This window comes from Fopius arisanus, unplaced genomic scaffold, assembly GCF_000806365.1.
Source record: "Fopius arisanus strain USDA-PBARC FA_bdor unplaced genomic scaffold, ASM80636v1 scaffold00011, whole genome shotgun sequence".
NCBI lineage: Eukaryota > Metazoa > Arthropoda > Insecta > Hymenoptera > Braconidae > Fopius > Fopius arisanus.
The window spans coordinates 1065118-1085390 of NW_011887750.1; the positions used below are offsets into that span (position 1 = coordinate 1065118).

The 20273-nt window shown below is 39.7% G+C and overlaps 2 protein-coding genes across 6 annotated transcripts in view; both read right to left on the bottom strand.

Moving 5' to 3' along the window:
• Positions 1-37: 37 nt before the first annotated feature.
• On the bottom strand, positions 38-6792 carry LOC105262872 (uncharacterized). The gene is made up of 9 exons (XM_011298715.1): positions 6367-6792; positions 6155-6294; positions 5773-5967; positions 5469-5676; positions 5186-5310; positions 4976-5112; positions 4630-4895; positions 4408-4555; positions 38-4308 (listed from the first exon to the last, which is right to left on the bottom strand). Exons 1-9 carry the CDS (start codon positions 6537-6539, stop codon positions 199-201), a joined length of 5502 nt encoding a protein of 1833 aa, XP_011297017.1. The 5' UTR covers positions 6540-6792; the 3' UTR covers positions 38-198.
• A 263-nt stretch (positions 6793-7055) lies between these two features.
• Positions 7056-20273, bottom strand: part of LOC105262873 (complexin) — an 86245-nt gene continuing 73027 nt past the window's right edge. For all 5 annotated transcript variants that reach the window (XM_011298720.1, XM_011298719.1, XM_011298717.1 and 2 more), the window contains 2 exons: positions 13899-14031; positions 7056-13761 (listed from right to left, as the gene is read on the bottom strand). In XM_011298720.1, the coding sequence (XP_011297022.1) occupies positions 13688-13761; positions 13899-14031 (207 nt within the window). In that variant the 3' untranslated portion in view covers positions 7056-13687. The remainder of the gene's footprint in view (positions 13762-13898; positions 14032-20273) is intronic.

The window sequence follows — 20273 nt, forward strand, 5'->3', positions numbered from 1 at the left end:
ATCACGCTTCATATTTGGAAATATAATGACATAGAAATATTGCTCATTTCATCACTCTTTTTTCTTTATTAATTTGCGCAATAAAAATAACAAAACTGATACAAATTGATTACTCATAGAAATTCGGGGTAATAATAAATATGGCATTACAAAAGTTTCAGTAATAAAAATGATCTCTCAGTACACAATGAAAATACATCAATGCGCGGCAACCACGCGGGTAAATCCACCAAGAAAATTGAAAAAGTTTTTAACATTTCGGATAGTATCTTGGAAAAAATCATGAGTTAACAGTCCATCGGGGTTGTTTTTTGCAGCCAGTTCAAATTCGGTGTTCTCGTCTTGACATTCTTCTTGATTTTGAGCTTCCTCGAATTGATTGATCAATTTCTCGATGGATCCTGTGACATTTTGCGCTTTACCGAGGCCATTAGTCACAGCCTCACCGATTTTAGGAATTGCCCCCTCAACCAACGAGAAGAGAGGATCTTCCTGATCGATTAACTCAGGCTGCACAGTGGCTCGTTGACCCTTGGAGATGTTCACACCCGTGTAAATGTCTACAGAGTTGTCCCCAAATTTTCTTCGTTCAATTTCTTCTAGTGTAATACCATTCTCCCAAATGTCATTCTCTGCATCACCCCTTCTTATCGCATTACTAATTTCTCGTTTCTCTCGCTGTTGTTTCTCATTCTTCAAAGGAGCCAACTTCATCAGCTCGTATTTACTGGAGTTGAGAGCCTCGTCGACGTTGAAGGCTCCGTGGAGATCCTCATTATTCAGTCTCTCATTCTCCGTGCCGATTTTCTCTACAGTCAGTCTAGCGTACTTCGGGCTCTCATATTTTCCCTTTTTCTTCGGGCCGAGAGGAGTGTCCTTGCTCTCCTTCAGATAAATATTCGAATGAGAAGTGTTGAAATCAGTAGAGGCAGTACTCAAGTCATCCTTCATATAGATAAATTTAGATTTTTTATTCTCATCAGTTATAGTTTTTTTCTTGTTCATTGGGGGAGGTGGTAATCTAGGACGTCGATCACCTCGGTTAATTTTAGTTTCCGGTATAGACACTTCCTCTTTCGTTAACTTTTCCGGTTCTCCGAAGGAAAATTGGGTGTTTGTTTCCGGAAGCATTGGATATTGGGTAATATCTGGATACTCTGAATTTTCAACAATTGCGTCATGCGAATTCCCACCGATTATTAGTTGACTTCCAAGAGTTTCCGTGTTTCCACCGTTCTCTAGAGTTTTCTCTTTAAATTCATGAAATGGCCTATCAACTCTAGTATACTCGAAAATATATTTGCTCTCCGGTACATTTTCTCTGCTGTGCAATTTTGGTAGAGTGGCATAATTAATTGGTTTGTACAGCATCACGTAATCCCTTTTTCCTTTGTCAACAATGCTCTGTAGCTCCTGCTCTTCTTTCAACAGCTGCATTATTTCACGTCTCTTGATGACTTTCGTTGAGCTATCGGCGGATTTTCCCAACTCGTTAACCAGTATTGATTCCTGCAGAGTCTTTCTCTTATTTTTTAATTTTTCTCTGAGTTTCTCCAGTTCCTCGAGTCGCTGTCTGTAGATTTCTTGAAGTTTTGCTGTTTCCGATGCCAGAATTTTGGAAGGAGTCTCTAACGGCTTCTTAGCAAGAAGGGCTTGAGATTTGGCTGTTAAACGACCTTCTCTAGCTTTAGCATTATCTATTATCTTTATTTTGTCTTTTGGTTGAGTTTTTCGAGATGCTCTTAAACTTTTGCTCGTTGGTTTCGCGGTTTCGAGAACTTGAGATGTTTCTGTGGTATTTAATGATTGTTCACTTGTAGCTTCTCTTGTTTTTATTTCTCTGGGGTTTTCAGTAGCCGTTTGAACATGAGGATTCGACTCTGCTGATGTTTCCCTCATCTCGAGCTGATCAGGGGTGATGATTTGTTTGTTTGATTCATTAGGTACCGCTTCGATATCTGCCTGATTAATTTTCTCAGTAGATTCGTTCTCGGTAGCTCCAGTGCGAATATGTTCAGAAATTCGTGAAGTGCCTGGAGATCGTTTCAAGCTCTTCTCTTTGGGTTTGATAATTCTATTAATATTTTTCTGGACTTGTAATTTTTTTTTAGTTACAACTGCTGGTGGATTGGCCACTGGAACGGTTGTTGTTGGTACTGGAGGGATTGTTTGGGTGATGATCGGTGCATCTCTATCGGACCGAATATAGCTCTCAGGCTCAAAATTCTGCTCAACCTCTTCAATGACTTCCTCGATATCATCAAATTCTTCAGAGAAATCCACATCCTCACCAATCTCTTCAGAAACATTTTCAACCTCAGCTTCTAGAGTAGCCTGTCCATCCTCTTCTTCATACTCATAGCCCTCCTCTTCCTCTTCTAAAGCAGCATCCCTACGGCTCCTTATTCGACCTCGTAGTAGTTTACCTCTTCTAGCGCGCCTCTTTGCATCAGCAAGTTCTGCGAGCTCAGTGAATCTCTTGCAAACCTTGCAGTCCCTGTATTTTTTGCCCTTCATCCCCCTGATAACCCGACAATGACAGTCTTTCAAATTATTCTCATCCTGAAAAATCATTTCTTTATTCAGAATCGAATCGATGTTTCGTCTGGGTCTTCTGTAGCCTCTCATTGAATTTCTCGGTTCGAATCTGTAGACAGCATCGAGTTCACTTGATGACGTGGTGCGATGAGCGCTAGTTGCTCTAAAATTATCACCCTGATTCGATCGTCCAACATTTTTTTCCACCGTGGGCTCGCGAAATTTTTTCGGACGCTGAGTTGGACTCTCTCGGGTAGGCACGACCGGTCTTGTTTTGTCGATTCTCAAGCCGAAGGCAGTCTCATCCTCATCTGATTGATCCGATGGGAAATTATCATAATACCCTTTTAATTTCTTAACAACCTGTTCTTTAACTTTTTTATCTTGAGACTCGTTTTGGGGTTTTTGTTGAAGTATTTTTTCAGCCGCAGGATCGGATTTTTCATTCTCGTGATCATAGGTTCTATCAGAAAGGGCTTCCGCTTCAAATAATTCCCCATAATTGGCGAGATGTTTGTTGATGTTCAGAGGAGCGACATTACTCGTCTCCAAGAATTCTTTGGGAATGTAGCCAATCTCCGAATTTTCGTCTTCGATCCAGGGCTGAATTTCATGGTCCGGTACGTCAGCGTTATCCAGAGTCATTCGTCTGTGCCTCACCTCGGAATACGTGTCGTCAACATAATCGTAGTCCTTATTTCTATTTTCCTCCGACGATTCTGCAGTCATGAAATAAACATCGCCCGTGGGGAAGGTGGAGGAAGGCTGTCGTTTAGCGAAACCATAAAAGTTGTTCTCCTTGCTGTTGGACAATAAATGCTTGTCTCCTTTCTTTCTAAGCTTTGCTAGCTTGCGTTCCTTGATATCTTCATTTCGATTTCGTCTCCTCGAGAGCCACGACTCCTTTCGCAATCCAAGTGGGTCATCCCCGAATTTTTTATCAACATCCCTTCTGCTCCTCGATAAGGTCTCATCCTTTACTTGGGTTATTTCGCTCTCCTCCGTGCGTCGCTGTCTCCGCTTCTTCTCATCGGCGAGCATCTCATAGATTGCTCTCAATTGCTCCTCAATTTTCTGAGGAACACTGGTTCTCTTAATCTTCCTCGTCTTGAGTAATTCGTCAAGGAAGTGCTCCTCAGCATTGGTAACGTTAAGGCCAGCAGCAATGTCATTTCCCGCGTCGAGTGAATCCTGACTGTCTTCAAGGCTTTTCATGGCATTTTCCACCTTGCTGATAAGCCTCATGGCCTCTTCAATTCTTTCTCTATCCAATGCCTCATTCTCCTCATGTATTTTATCTCTCGGTCTCACAGAATTCCTCTTTCTCGCTTCGTATTCATCCAACCGTCGCTTGTACATCTGTAATTTCGCTCGTATCTCCTCCTCAGATGCATTATCGCCATTAATTTCGTAGCTTTTATCATCAAAACCAATGTGGGCTGGTTTACCGCGCAGCGTTAATGCTCGTCTCTCCTCGATATTTTCACGCCATCTCAACAATTTTTCAAGCCTCTCGAGATCTCTTCTGGCGTCCAACTTCTTATATCGCGTTAACTCATCCTCCTCAGCGCTGTAACGACCCTTTTTTCTGCGCTTTTTCGATGCTTTTAGTAATGGGCGACGTTCATCTGAGTCGTCTTCAATTTCCTGGGCATCAGCCTCCTCATTACCGCTGTCTTCCTCCGATCCAAATTCCTCCAAGCGCTTTGCCAATTTTTTCAGCACCATCTTATCTACGCTGTCATTCTCCTGGCCCTCGCAAGACTTCACCTATAATCAACCAATACCAATGATTAAATTCCACAGCCACAGCATTGTTTGTTGGCTACTGAGAGTAAGAGAGAGGGAGAATAAAGTAAAAAGTCAAACCTTGAGATCGGGTATGACCCAGAAGCCTATCCCTCCAGAGGGCAACTTCATGGTGAGTCCCTTTGCACTGGTAGCCACTAGCGGATTAATTTCCGGCATATCCTTTCCATTTTCAAGTTTCAATGGCTGGTTGTTGAGGAGTACAGTCCTAAAATAAACTCTCGTTGAGTATGAACGAAAAAAAAAGGGTACGACAGTGTAATTGACAAAGGATGTACTCACTCGGAAAACATTCGGTTTTCCGCATCGAAGCCTGGCAATAGAATGTACTTGTGGAGAGTTTTAATCTTGAGCCCTTTCAGACTAACAGCGAGTTTAACGGGCGTCAGGTTGATGCCAAAAACAGTAAGGGAGCCCTTCTCGTACTTTGAGGAGGGTCTTGTACACTGACAATAGAAGTGTATGTGGGTGCGGTTACCCATTGCTATTTTGGTATCGAGAACTTCACGACCAACGAGAGTTTTGTAGAGAACGGATACCCAATAGTCCTGCGAAAATTAGGCTATTAAAGTTATCTCAATGCTGGCATAGTTGAGTTTAAGGAGGATATCATGTAGCTACGACTCACTGGGGTTGGCTCGAAGAGATTTGACTCTTGAGGTTGCCTCATCAGAACTTGGGCAAGTTTCGCTGAATTTCCCAAACGTCGGGTCCAAACTAGAGCTCCCAGAAATTGTTTCTTACATTCCTCGGATTTCGATTCAGCTGGATAGAAATAAATCGTTACTCTCAGAGTTGTGATATACCACGAGCTGTGGTTAATGGTGTAATTAATTACCGAGCCAGAGTGGTTTCTTTGCCATGTGACGTCCAATTATTCGGTACAGAGCGTCTCTGTCCAGAGCTAAATTATCGTGATGCATGGAGACTCCAATAGGATCGAGGCTGATAGTGGCAAAGTCCCTTGAAAAACATTGTTGAGAAAAATGTTAAATTGGCTTTTACGAATGAGAAGCCAAGGAATGTTCATCTCAATGACACAAGTCACAACAAAGGGGGTAAAACCTCGAGATAGAAAAATTGTGGAGACCTCGGTTGAAAGTTTAATATTCGTGACTTACGGATGCCACGTAATTGCTGAGAGGCCGCCAGTACCGGCATTCAAATACTCTTGGAGATACGATTGCTGCAATCTAGTTTTAAATGTGACAACATCCGGTCCAGCTATGATACTCCTGGCGAATCTGGGGAATGCCTCGAGCATACTTCGCAATCTCATCACGTCCTTGCCTAAATCTCCCCCACTAATGTCACATCTCGTCTGGCATTCTACAACCACCAGCATCACCAACAATATTACATTCTACCCTTCTATAATTGCTTTCGATGAACCATTGTGAGGCTTTCTGAGGATCAATTAATTACCGTATCCAAGTTGCCAGCTGATGTTGAAACCCATATGATCGCTAAATGAAATGAGGTCCAGTACGTTTCGGGAATCCCAAACTGCATCTCTTGTTGCTCCACCATTCCCCTCGGAATGCTGCTGAGGCGTTAGAGCCGCTACCACATCTAAACCCGAATTCGCAGCCCATCCGTTCACCGTATTCCACTGTGTCTCTGTCATTCCAATTGAATTATCTTTATTATTTACTGGAGTCTCGCCAATATTCGCTGTTATTGTGCTATTGTCAGGAGTACTCTGGCTATTTCATTCTCATACGCCAACAGAATAATAATATCCCGAATATTCCGCCAATCCCGATTTTCCAGCGAGTTACTAATTATTTTCATTTTATTTACTTGCCTGTAAAAATAAAACTAGGATCCTCCTCGTGGGTTGTGTAAGCTCTCGCAAAGGTGTATGAATTACTCCTCGGTCCGGCTATACGTACATACGCCGGTGATAAAGCCCTCGCCATATTTACACTTCTCTCGGGATTGTCTCTGTAAAAATATGGAAGAGTCAGTTGGACTTGAAGTGAATAGTAAAAATTTTCAATGTCATGAAAAACGTACGTGATGAAATTTCCAGTGAGCACATCAGCGGGATCGAGAGTAATGCTGAGAAACTTTTCGCTGGTGATTGCCAATGGCCTTTTAGTGTTGACGCTGAGGATGACTTCCTCAGCGAAAAGGCCCTCAACCAAGAGGGCCAGGCTCAGCCATGCGGCTGCTCCTAAAGTCGTCATTCTACTCGCCTCTTCACAACTTTTTATTCTACTTTATCTCAATTTTTTCTACTGGTCTACAGAAACTTGTACTGCCCTCACGAGTTATCCGCCATAACGACGAACAAGTTCAATTGTACGATATGAAAAAGAAAAAAAAAATAAAAACGTTGAAATACTTGGGGAAATAGTTGGAGAAAACTGTAGTGCAACCGTTCTGAGCGCTTCTTGATTGTCGACTGATATCGGTTTCCTAACAATCATCATAAAAAATCAGTCTCGGTGTGCATTAAAGCGTGGATTGCATTCTTCATTCCAATAAAATTGGACTGATTTTGAAATTGACGCTCCAAATAGAATTGCGCAAAAGAGCCGAATGGTATCGAGGTTGCGGGCCTGAGAATGACAGACGTCCGCATTTTTCTAATCGTCAGCAGAATCGAGTGAAATGCACATACCAAGTGTCCCACTATTCAGAATTATTGAGGAATAAAAATATGTTGCCAATCAGGATAAATAAATGAAGAAAACGGAATATTGGTAACATCATTGATTTTTATTAAGTTTTTCTTTCTGACCTTCAATGATTTAGAACTAAATAACATAAATGCGTACTTCGTTAACCTCGGCTTTATTTATGCTTTTCCATTTTTTTCTTCGGAATTCTATGAATTAGTGATAAGAACTATAACGATTTGACGCAACCCCCAAGTCAATAGTCTCACTTCCACATGCATTGTTGAAGGAATTTCATAATTTCAATGTTTTTATTTTCTCTTTGTACTGATTCGTACTGGAGATCATTGTCTTGACTGAGTAACAATTGAGGGGCGTGTCCGAATGGGGACAATAAACCCTTCTAAGAGCCGGTGATATCACCATCTACGAAAAAACCGTGTTCACCGTGAGGGATTCTGTGGTACTTCTTACGGCTGTGGAATTGTGTTGGAGAGTGTATTTTTACTTATTACAATTAAAGTTACTTCATTTTTATATCAATATATATATATAATATATGTATATTTATATATATATATATCTAACAACAATATAATATTATCATCATCGTCACTTCTTGTTTTAAGGTTTACATAATATTATATTCAACAACAAACTCGCTTTTGTTCCTGTTCTTTAGCCGCTAAGCACTATACTTTATACAAGGATTTTTTCCTCCCAAATTTTTCCATCGATTTATTTATTTATTCATCAATTTTTTTATCAATTTTTGTATCCACTTAGATGCGTCTTCCTATCACGGTTCTTGAATTATTATTTTTAATGTTAATCTCGGTGACCTCTGAGCAAGTAGCGTGCGATTTTTTTGAGCCGACGAGAGAGTACTCAACTTTTATAAGATTGTTCATATTTTTTTAAAATTCTCTTCCGTATCGTATCCTATTGCCGAGTTTTTACGAAGGTAATCTCTGCCCCGTGATGTTGAGATCCAGCAAGTATTGAAGGAGGTCGTTTGGAGATGGAATGATACAACGTATATTCTTATGAATTTTTCAGTAGTCGAGAGATGGTGGGAAGAGGTGATTGAACATTTTATAAATTTTCTGACTAGCGAATAAGTATCGAAAGTCCATTTGATGCATTTATCTTCATTAGTCTGTTGTTGATTTATTAATGGATCTCGTGAATTGGTGAAAAGTTTGAGAGAAGCTTCTCCTGGTGCTACGATAATGGTAAAAATCGCACGGGTTCGCTCGAGGCTGAGATGGCGTACGCGAATTTTTCATTCATCTCTTCGAAACTCTCGTTATTACGAATTCTCATCAAATCTTCATGTGACTATCACTCTTGCATCGCTCCACTACATCAGACTCTCACGTACAAAGCTAAAGCCTAATTTTCTCCGTTTAATTGTTATTTTGTTTTTTGCTTTTTAATCCATTATTCTCACCTTATTATCTAACTCACTATGCAATACGCTTAATAATCATTCATCAACGCAATAATAACTTGTTTTTTGTTTTTCATCTCGTAATCATACTCGATAATGCTCAATAAGGTTTAAGATTATTATTCATTACTTCATAATGCGTTGTGTCGTTGTCTCTGAATAGTCATACATGGTTTTTATTGTGGTATTATTTGAATGCCATTGGTTTTTATGGCGAAGCCATTTTATCCAGTCAAAGCCAGAATTTTTTCCGACAATTTCATCCGAAAAAAATTCTAGAATTAATGATAAAAGCTTGCATGATATTTTTATATCATCATTTTCATGGTTATTTTTATTTATTTATTAACTTTATTTTCGTCTAACAAAAGTGGTTCACAATCATTATACGCTTCACTCAGTAATTCTTCATTCGGTTAATTTTGAAAGATTCATTTATTAAGAATTATGTACATAGAAAATTTCTCAGTTCTTTCGGCGATTTTGAAACATTAAATTATTGATTTTCGGTATCTCTCATTCTAGAAGTCTCTGCCATCTGTCAAATTATTTTATTTTATTTTCTTTACTGCCTCAATCCGGCGTGGATTCATCGCGGCTCGTTCTAAACTCCAAAGGGCCAAAACTTTCAACCAAGATGCCTTTCTTTGAGTTGAAAAGTCTTATTTTCATGAACAAATCATTCCAGAGGTTTTCATTTCTTCAGTTTATCACCGGCGAACCTACGAAACACGAATCGAATAACGCGTAAGTTAATTTTATATTTAGTTTATTTAATTTCTTCTGATATCACGTGCCACATTGCCTGACTAGGCCATAGGGTGGCGTTTTTTTTTTGGTATTTAACATTATTTATCTATTTTTATGCAAGTAAGAGGGACTGTTAATTGGTGGATATTACAGAGGTTGCATAATAAAGATTGGAGAGAGTGATCCTCGTTGCTCTCACAAAAATTAATTTGACAATCGGCAATTGTGAGATCAACGGGCTAGATACAGCCAATTCTGAAGAGAACATCAATGGATTAGGTGAAATTGATTTCTTTATGTCCACTCGTTGAAAAATAAATGAATTCCAGTCGAATTAGGCCGCGGCGATCGTTTGAACGGGCTATCGATTCTCGAATCGTGGCATCCATATGAATTCCTCTCGGTAGTTTCTGGGAGACCGATAAAAGCGTGCGCGATATAAAAGTATATTGTACACAGGGAGAAAAAAAAATCTAGACTCGAAAAATCATTGAACGAACGAGTGTTTTTTTTTTTCATTATACGCCATTGATATTTTTTTTTCTCCGTGTACTCAAAGGTGCAAACATTGCCCATATCATATTTTAATATTTATTAAACATCAACACTTCCAGTATTTATGCTGTTATTCTGCTCTTCGTCTCAATCAACGCATCATCATCATCATCATCTTTTGAATATCGAGAAACAACAACGACATACGGCATTACCCAGCATTATAACAATTAGCGTAATAGCAACATCGCAATCTCCATCGCTCGTGGTATTGTTCTATGCAAGACGAAGATTAAGTAGACACAAACTGTATTTCCTGTTTTTGTTTCTTAATTTGCTTTTTTTTTTTCGTAGTTTTTAATTACTTTGAGTACGAATGTATGCAGCACATTGTACACTGCGTAGACGTGGAGGATATTATTTGCTACCGCTTTAGCTATAGACCTCTCAATTGATAAAATTCCAATAATAATTGGAATAAATTCTCCTTGGAATTCAATCATATGAGTGGAATAGATATACACACATGCACGTAGAAACATCGAAGGTGCGAACAAGAGAGGAAAAGATTTGCTAAGAATATATATGTTTATTTGCATATCGAAGAATAATATTCGTTCGGCATATATTTGCGTATTTGTTTCTCTGTTATTAATTGCGAGGGTCTTCCTGGAGGAGGAGTAAAGATATATGGCAGGACCCTCTCCGTGATATAATGAGTAAATTACAGTAGATTGATTAATCTCCATTATCACTGAGAAAAGGAAAATAATTGAGATCGCTCGTCTAATTAAATATACATCTTTGGGTTATAATTCTTCATAATATTTGTTTTGCTTGAGTATTTCTTTTGGTTTAATTGAGTAATTGACTTTGAGTAATATCGCATTGGATTTGATTGGCGGGATTCACCAGAAGGGGGTATTTATTCTCTTACATATCATTGTTAGGTGGGACAAGAGAAGAGATTTTCGTTTGAGTTTGTGATGGAAGGGAAAAGGGAATTTCAACGGCAGAAAGCTGAGGAGAGAGGAGATGGGAATAAGTATCAAGTGAAAATTGACACGTTCTACCGTAGAAAAATTCATGAGATGAAATAGTAAAATTTTATCCGAGGAAAAGAGGATAAAGATAAAGAGGACATTTGTGTCCGGTACCTCGTGCCCCCCACACATTCACTCAATAGTGAGTCATTTCACCTGGTTAACATCACCTTACCGAGAACATTCTTTTTATAACGCTGCATCAATGTCCATCATAAAAAAATATATGTTTTGTGTCGTTGTGGAGAGGGGAGAGGAGGACGATGAAAAAATATATCGATGTGTGTAAAGATGTTGTGTATATATACCACTTTAGCCATTTCATTGTTCGTTCACATATTTGCGACACAGTACACGGGGGAAATGACTCAGTGAGTATCAAGAGTAAAACAAAAACAAATTGAGAAAGATAAAAGTCTGTGCATGAGGGGCTGAGATATACCGTGTCGGCGTGTGTATATAGGCGATCAAGAGAGGACACGAGCCAGCAGAGCGACATAGACAGACAAGCATTTAGAAGTTTACACGTACATGCAACATTGAGATATACACAGAGATGGTTACAAAAATAAGAAAATGGAATGATAAAACGTGAACGAGGAATTATGTTTTCTCTCTCTCTCGCTTTTAATTCTGAGGATGAGGTTTCACTAATGTTGGGCGGAAGGGCACAATTCGAGAATAGTGGTCCGTCGAAACACGAGAAGGCCGCTCTCGTAATGAAATCGTGAAATAAAATGGCTATAGATAAAGAATGACACGGGCCTGTGTCACGGGAAAAATGGTATGGTCAAGAGGGGGTGAAAATCCCACAGTGAAACTAGGGTTTAAAAGAAGCTATGATTTTTTTTCATCTCATCATCTTGCTGGCTTTTAATTCCGCGAAAGTTTGAACAACCTTGCAAAACAGCGTTCAAATTAAAAAAATACATTTTTTTACTTCTCAATCGTTCATACAAAAATGGTATGACATATTTTTAAACTTAATGCTTATTCGCATTGCATCGGTACACTCAATCTGTTACTGTTACACTTACTTTCTTTCAGCTTTTTGACTCTCTTTTATTCATTTCCTCGCTCTCCCTCATATGCCTCAAGCGTCAGACCAATCTTCCTGGCAGGCAGAACGTTCGACGCACTTTATCGCATGTATTTTTTTCTTTTTTATTATAATTATTTATTATATTGTAGATATATAAGGCATGCATCACTCGCACGTTGATCGGTGCCTCCAATTTACCATTTTATTCCCCTCTTTCTCATTTTTCATCATATTTCCTCCATTCCAATTGCGAGGACGCCATGTCGCGCTATTCAACATCCAACTATTTTTTTTTTTATAACTTTAACAAATGTCAACGCAACATTCACGTCCCCGATTATTGGATATCACTGTAAATACGAGACAGAGATCATCGAGCTCAGCTCACGTGGACATTTTTTATTTCTTCGTGAATAATCCGTTCCGAATTCCTTGATTCTCTCGAAAAACACACTCGCACTTGATAACCACGCAAAATAAATAATTTCATTGATTTATTATTATTATTTTTTCCCAATGCATCCGAAAAAACACTCAGTCACTCACGCAAGCACACACAAGGCTCTCGTCCCCCTGGCCCTATGTCCCTAACTACGTGTTTTTCCTCATTTATTGGTTATTTTTTTTTTGCATCTGTTGTTTTAATTAACGCTAATTTTTTTGTCATTAATTTTTTTAAATCGTTATTATTCAAACAGCCGTCGCACGGTTCAACAACTACATAACTCCGCTATCGGTAGTTTTCTATCCGTAATTCACTATAAACTTAAGGACTACATACTTGTTTTGTTTTTTTTTTCTTTTTCATTGATTTATTATTCATTATATGAATTGTTGTCTCGTCTCTTCTCACTTTTGTAGCCGTTTGTCAATGGGAAGACAGTCATTGTCCTCGGTGTTTCGTCGATTGATGTTTCAGGATCTTCGCAAGCTTTTACTTAATTAAATCACATTCCTTTTAATTTCGGTTGGGTTGGAAATACCAAAAAGAAGGAAGAATTCCGGCGATTTATGGGCAACACTCTATGGGGGGCTTCACTCTGGGAAACTTTATTCGCTTGGCACCTTCGAGATTTCAGAACAATGTTTAAAGTATGAGTGGCTCTGGTTGGAGAGATGCTGGAGTAATACCAGAAGGAATAAAGAGAAAGCAGGCGGTACTCATTGAACCCCTGGAACAATGGAATTCTTCATCAATGGATAGACGCTCTCATCGAGTGATTGAACCAGTAATTTGCAAAAGTCCTTGAGGGTCTTCATGTCTCCTCCATTCTATTCTTTACTCTGTATTTCTTTTTTTTTTTCTCTCCTCCACTCGTTCTTTTTTCTTCCATCCATCCCTCCTCCACGTTGTCATGAAACTTTGATGTGAAAATGTTCTGAGCTTGGTAGAAAATTTCTCCACGAATAATGCACCTACTTTAAAGATATTGGCTGGTCGATCAGACTTGAGTGGTCTTCTTTCTCCGATTTCTAAAAATGTCGTTTCTAGAGTCAAGCTCCATTTTCTCGTATCTCCCACTCGTATTCCCCCGGATGAGCCCTCAAGTCTATGGAAGAATGCGTGACACGAATCCGTACAATCGATTCCACCCGTCTACCTTCTTTCTCTTTAGTATTCCGTAGGTCGATATTTTTATTTGGAAAAGCTCCCGAACGTTTCCGGTGAACTCACCCTCCCACTCTTTCCACCCCGTGAGAGGGCGCACTGCTCCATTCGTGCCGTGACTCGACTATTTCGACGATGACTGCATTCCACCCCAACTTTATCTCTTTTACTCTTTTCCACCCTTCCGTCTTATCCCGCGCATTCACTATTCTCCAGTGTGTTGTCTGACTATACTCGTACTGTGTTCCCTCGGTAACTTGCTGCCAACCTACCAGACCAATGACAATCAGCTGTCACTGGCAATTGACGCATCGGGATGGCTCATTGCAAGCTGCATCTGTTTTCAATTTGTGTTTTAATCTCCGTAACGTGGGTTTCAAACGTGTTCTTGAGTTCTAAAAGACAAAAAATAAATAAATAAATAATGTTGTCCGTGTGAGTACGAATATAGCAATGATTGACCCCTGCCGATAGAAATATGGGACAAAAATTATTAGACCTTTCAATGGAAATATTTTAATATGCAACTCACTGGTGAATTCGTCCTGCTCTTCAGCTTCAGCCTCAGCAGCGAGCTCCTCCGGTGTCTTTTTCTTGCGCATCAGGGGATTGGGCTCCTCCTGAGGCATCATCTCCTGCACCTCTTCTCTCTTCTTTATATTGTACTGCAATCATATAAATAAGATATGCCGAGATAAGTGGACAGTAAAAAGGAGTACGGCACATGGTTAGCATGAGTTAATTAATCCCGCATGAATTCAATCACTTGAGGGCACTGGTGCCAAGCCTCGGGTGCCATTAAATTGGCTCGCCATATCGATGGCCCGAGGCCGGAGAAATTGAAGAGGGCGAACGTTATCAATAATTAATTTGAAAGCCATGAGCGAAGGTAAGACCTCCACCGTTGAAAGCACGATCATGATGTGGTCTAACATCGATTTTACTTGACGAGAAACTTTGCTAATGGCAAAGACGTTCAACTTGGACATGTAGCCGAGCCAAGAGAAACCGTAAACTTGAAATGAGACATCCTGGTGAAGAGGGATCCGGTTTGTGTGCCACCTCTATCTTCAACACAATTACACTGTTATTTTTGCCATAAACTCGACAGTTACTCCAGGGCTTGAATACAGAATGATGCTTACGCACGTAGATGAGTGATTATAGCCCCAGAATTCAGCACTAGATCATCACAAACAGAGTAAATGCTGAGTAAGGTTTATATCTCTTGAATCTCACCGCTGAATTAAGTACCCATGCTTTTACGATGGCCCCCTACGTGCACCAGCGTATTTTGGTTATTACCATACTCCAGGAGTCGTTGCATATGAGTAAATACTACTCGAGTAAACTCGTCTATTCATTTTTCCTCTCATACTGGGGGTAGACCTATGTTGCCTTGAGCCTTGAACCTGTGTGTGCGTTAAAAAAAAAATACCGATGGATGGTCCGCATTGCGGGGCTAGAACGAGCCGCAAATGCAGGCTTTTGCCCTTCTACCCGCTTGGGGCTCGTTAAATTAAATTATGTCAATTAGATTAAATTCTAATTCAATATGAGGAATGTGCGTCAGCGTACTCTGCTATATGCGAAATGATATTACAGCCCTGGCTCGTTATATTTTTCACACATTTTTCAATTTCGAGGTGATCGTTCAATTCATTTGGAGAAATTGTACAAATTTTGTTCCAAAATTAATGCTGTTATTTTTCATTTCCATTTGTTTGCCTTCCATACAGCCGAGGTATTCGCTGACACTGACATAAAAACGAGCGCGAAATCTAGAGGAGTTACATCACAGTTTTCGATTAAATCCCTCCATCCAACGAAAATAAAAAAATAAAAATAACTCTTTATAAAATGGAACAAATTACGTTCATGAATAGAATTCAGTGAAATGGGAACAACATTTTTGCGAATGTGCTGACGTAACTATGGGAAAAAAAAAGTATTCGGTGAAAAAATTCCACCGCCCGACAGATTGAAGTGGCCGATGCAGAAATAATTGATTCACGTTGGTTCGTGCATACCAGGCAATTTCCGCTGGAAATTCCGCTACCAGTTTCATACGAAATCTATTAAAACGTGAAGAGGATAAAAAAATTTATGGTTAAAGTATTTTTCATGGATAAAAAATATAGGAGTTTGATGGAGATATGTGGTTAGTTTTTAGAGAGACCTAGAGGTTTGGATTTTGATAGGCGCTAATTTACCGTCACATAGAGATTATTTGATTATATTGATGTAGGAAAGACATTGACAGAATTTCGTCATTACTTTAATATATCAGTCCAGATAAATCGTTGAAACCTGCATGAGGTATATGTTTCAGTAAAAATTGGATTAGTGGTGCACACAAATGACGACTCACTGGGTGAGATAAAGAGACTTGATGGAGCAAGACTAGAATAAAGGTACAAGGAAGGTTGATAAACTGTACATATATATAATACATAGCAGCAGCATGGTGAGCGTCTTAAAAGGAGTCAGCCTGACTCTATTAGGAAGTCGCCATATTGAATGCAGGGACTCCCTACTAGAGTCAATTTGACCCCAGTTAAGTTCTGGTCTTCTTCGTCTCTTTGTCATCCTCTTCAGCATCTCCAACTGATTACTTTCATCCTTTTTCCTCTTGAATTCCCAGGTCGTTGCCGGCTCCACCACACCAACCCCTTCAGACTACTTTAATCTTATTAACTTAACCTAATAACACCCGGTTGGAAAGCTCTCCTGCACTCATCCTGCCCAGCATCTCTCTTCCTTTTCATTTTCACTTGAAATTCCTCCCTTCCTCCCTCATCGATTGAATTCACATGATTTATTATTTAAACTCATGATAACTCATTCTCGCATTTTTTTTTATCATCACTGAAATTTCCATGACAAGCACCAATATGTACTTGATCAAATGGTCGATTAACACGTCCAGTCCTTCAACACTATTCACAGCCTCTCACCCACTGTGCATCCTCATGCACACACACACACACACGTGGAATACTCTCTTGTCTCCACTCTCACTGGATTCACAGGATCATTTTTATTGACATCCCAACCAATTCGAGCAAGACTGACAGAGATGATGCTTTCACGTGAATTCATGGAAATTGGAAAGCTGTCTAGTATTTTTGACTAGCATTGTTTTTTACCTCTCGATTCCTCCCTTTGTGTTCTTTTTCAATGTTTATTCCCTGTTTCTTGATTATATTGCTAGGTTCGACTGTCTGTTATTATATTTCAGCGAATGCACAAAGGGAAATTGCTTTTGAATAGGTGCGGAAGAGTATACAGAGTAGAACGAAGAGAAAAGTGTTTTTACTGGTCGACACTGGCCGAAGCGTCAATATCATTTTCAATATATACTTTATGACAACACTATCCAGTGGAGAGTGACTTTTATCTTCGCCAGCCTTTACCAATATCAAGAGATGACACTGAACCTGAATTAACATTTTTATTCTAACAATGATAATATATGCGAAATCAACAGTTGGTTGATGAAAGAAATTTTATTTTTCAGATAAGTCGATTTGCTTCCCCAAAATTCATAGATCAGCTTCCCCGGAGCTGGTCTCAACCGCGAGTATATGCCCCATAAAGCCTTGGCTGATGAAACTGGAACCTATACTGGATATTGATCTAGTACAGGTTCCACTGAAAAAACTTTTGATTACAAGGAAAAGCGATAGATAAACGGAGTGCAGCCATTTGCTTGTGGAAATTCCCCTGTGAATAATCCGGTTGAAACGTGGGGGATAAAATTTGGAAGCTAGGTATCAGGGAATAGACATGGTAAAACATCGGGTACACTGCGGTATGCTGGAAAGTAGAGTGCGAATATGCTGTGAGTGTAATTCAGTGGAAAGTTTGAGCGGAACGTGCCCGCCCCACTGTGGGAATATCCCAAGCCACCCTCCACCCACACCAAACTTGTCAGTTTTTCTATAACCCCCAAACTGTGGAACGCCACTATATTATTTGCTCATTGACGAAAAAAACCAGGTCTATTTATGAGCCCAGGGGGAACCTGGGTTGCGCACTAAATATTTAATGCCTTGATAATGCTCGTCAAAGGGAACCTGGAGGGCTCGAAAGGCACTTGAACAACTCGAGGATAGACCATTTTAAATAATTCAAATATCAGAAGTAGGGATTGATTTTCGATCGAGGTCGGTCTTTCGAGGTCACGTTGTGTAACAGTATAAGATAATCTGGCTCACAGGTAACACGAACAGCTAGTTCCTTTGGTTCATTAAAATTCCATAATAACCTACATAAAGCGAAATCCATTAGAATTGGCCTATGACAATCTCGATGGGCTTCTTTCCTCCAAGGTTATTTAAACTTCTCCCTCAATGTCAGGATTAAGAAGAGGAAGGAAAATATAACATCAACTGAAAGCTGAAAGGTCGTTTATTAGTCTCGTTGGGACGCGATCAAACGTCTCGCGTGATACTCAGTACTATAACTTGTATACGTTAATTGGGGTTTGTCGTGCTACCACCCTGGAGAACCTACTATGACCCACATAGTTAAATCTGCTGGAAAAAAATGGGAGAAGGAATAAAAGCTGAGGGCCAAGTGTGGATTCAACGTTGAGGACTCTTGTTGTTGCAATTAGGAGGAAGTCGTCTCGAGAATGAGCAAGGTCACAGTTCAAGGGTAAGATTAAATAGAATTACAACGATTAAATGTCATTTTATTTGTGGAAATCCTTGAGTGCTTTATCTCCATGGATTGTGGACAGACTTTAATAACTCTAATGGTTTTAACTTGATGAATTATTGGAAAGTGACAGGATGATGGGTGATATTTGTGAGGAAGTAAGGGCTGCTGGAGTGAGTATGCATTCGTCTTGTGGTCCCTGGGGGGGACAGCGCCTGGGAAAAAGCGGGAATTACTCGGGGAAATAAGGAGATGTATGAGGAAAAATAACGAGACGTCTTTCTCTCTACCTTCTTGTCCTCATCCTCTCATTGTTCTTATTCTCCAGTGAAAAAGGACAATCGTGATTTTTAGTCTTAGAATCTGAGACTCTTCATTATGCCGAGATTCTATACCCACCGTATTGTTCATAATTGAAAGCTCGGGCTGAAGCATGATTTTAATTGATAGGAGAGGATTAATTTTTCTTTGTTCTCTCCCCTTTCACGGGAAAAGCTTTCTCGAGGGATCGAATTTTCCACGAATTTACGTGGTTGAGGGGATATTTATGAATTGTAAGGATTTTTTTTGTTAATAATGCGGTTTGCGTAAGCGGCAATCACTTGGCCAATTCAGGATAACCCGAGTGATTTAGATCTCGGTGGAAAAGTAGTTTGAGTTTCACCTCGGGGGAGGATATGTGGGATGCGAGTGAGTGAGTGGTAGAAATAGGAAGAGTCAAGTGTCCTATTCGACGATAAATCGCATCTCGGTTCGCGACAGGCCGTTTCGGTCAACCAACCGCAAGGAATCTGAGCGCGTAACGAGAATCTACACGGCCGTCGTGTGCCTTCAGTCGACCACTCAACTTAACGAGGAATAATATATAACGCTTGACAAGGGATATACCGCTGGGAAATAGCCTATTATACGAGCCTTCCCAATTAGCCACAAAATTTCATTCATGACGGCACGAATTGCGAGGATTCCTCCGTGCAAATAATGAAAATTATAGGTGAGTCATTGAACATACTTCCTCAAAGGTTACTGACCCCCCTTCAAGGGAAATTATTTATTTATTTCAGCATTATCGGTATCACGATGTTTCAAGTATTTCAAGTAATTGTCAGAGCAAGGGGGAGACATTGGTAGCAAAGATAGCGATTTGACACACGAATTTAAATGCCTATTATACCAAGTGCTCAATGTCAAGCAAGATAATTGAAGTTGTATTGCAGTTACACGTGTGAGTAGGGAATGAAATTGCCTCGTACAATACGACTCGTTTTACTTCATCCGTATGATGACAGGGCGACGCTGCAGACTGACTTTACGACGCGTATTCCCGACGGTTACTGAGACAGACTGACAGAAAAATTGGGGGAATTAAAAAAAAAGGTTTGTAAACCAATAAATGAAATTTCATTTGTTAATTTTTAAACGATTTTTTTTTTTAGTTTAGTGAGCATTTTTTTGGTTCATCATTGAGACGCTGAAAATTATTCCACTGCAATTGGCAGTGAATTGAATATTTTCTCACCTTTAATAACCTTTTTCCATTTCTATCGCTATAAATATCAGGGTGATGACTATTTTAGAGGGAATCGATGAGAGGAGGGATTGACTATAAACAGTATTTTCATGCTGTTTTCTGATTTTATTTGGCCTTTTTGATATCACGTCACGGCCAGGTCACCGACAAATGTTCACATTTGTTCTCTTTTTTTTGTTATGGATCGACCTTACCGTGTTGTAATCTCGTTTTCTACACTCGGCTATGAAATTTCACTTTATCACAACCATCACGTATTCGAGGTTGTTTATATTTGCGTGTTTATCTGTAGCGCGGATTGTCCGATTGCCCGAGGCATAAAAGCGGCGTCTCTCTTCGTACCCGATTTCTCTCCATTTCCCGTCTTTTCCACTTAAATTCGCATCCACTGGGGATTTATCATTCCACTATTATCAATCCCTTACCTCACTTGCCCTTAAAAATACCTGTTATACATCTGGATATTGCTGTGCACCATCCACGGGAACATTGTAACAAACTTGATTATTCAGGGGGTTAATTAAATGAGTTGATTCACTTGTTCCTGCGCTCGGATTTTTTTCCACAATGAGAGACGACATTACAATGGAATCCAGCATTTTATTGTTCTCCGAATGTGACCAGTATGTGTAAATATTTACAAGTTAATTTGAATTTTTATTCAACTCGGAGGACAGAATTCAGGAGTATAAATACGCCAGTTTGAATCGA

Coding starts and splice junctions, on each gene's coding strand:
- LOC105262872 (XM_011298715.1), bottom strand. CDS start 6,539: ATGACGACTTTAGGAGCAGCCGCATGGCTGAGCCTGGCCCTCTTGGTT. Junction 5,113..5,185: donor AAAGAAACCACTCTGGCTCG/GTAATTAATTAC, acceptor ATTTCTATCCAG/CTGAATCGAAATCCGAGGAA. Junction 4,896..4,975: donor ATCTCTTCGAGCCAACCCCA/GTGAGTCGTAGC, acceptor TAATTTTCGCAG/GACTATTGGGTATCCGTTCT.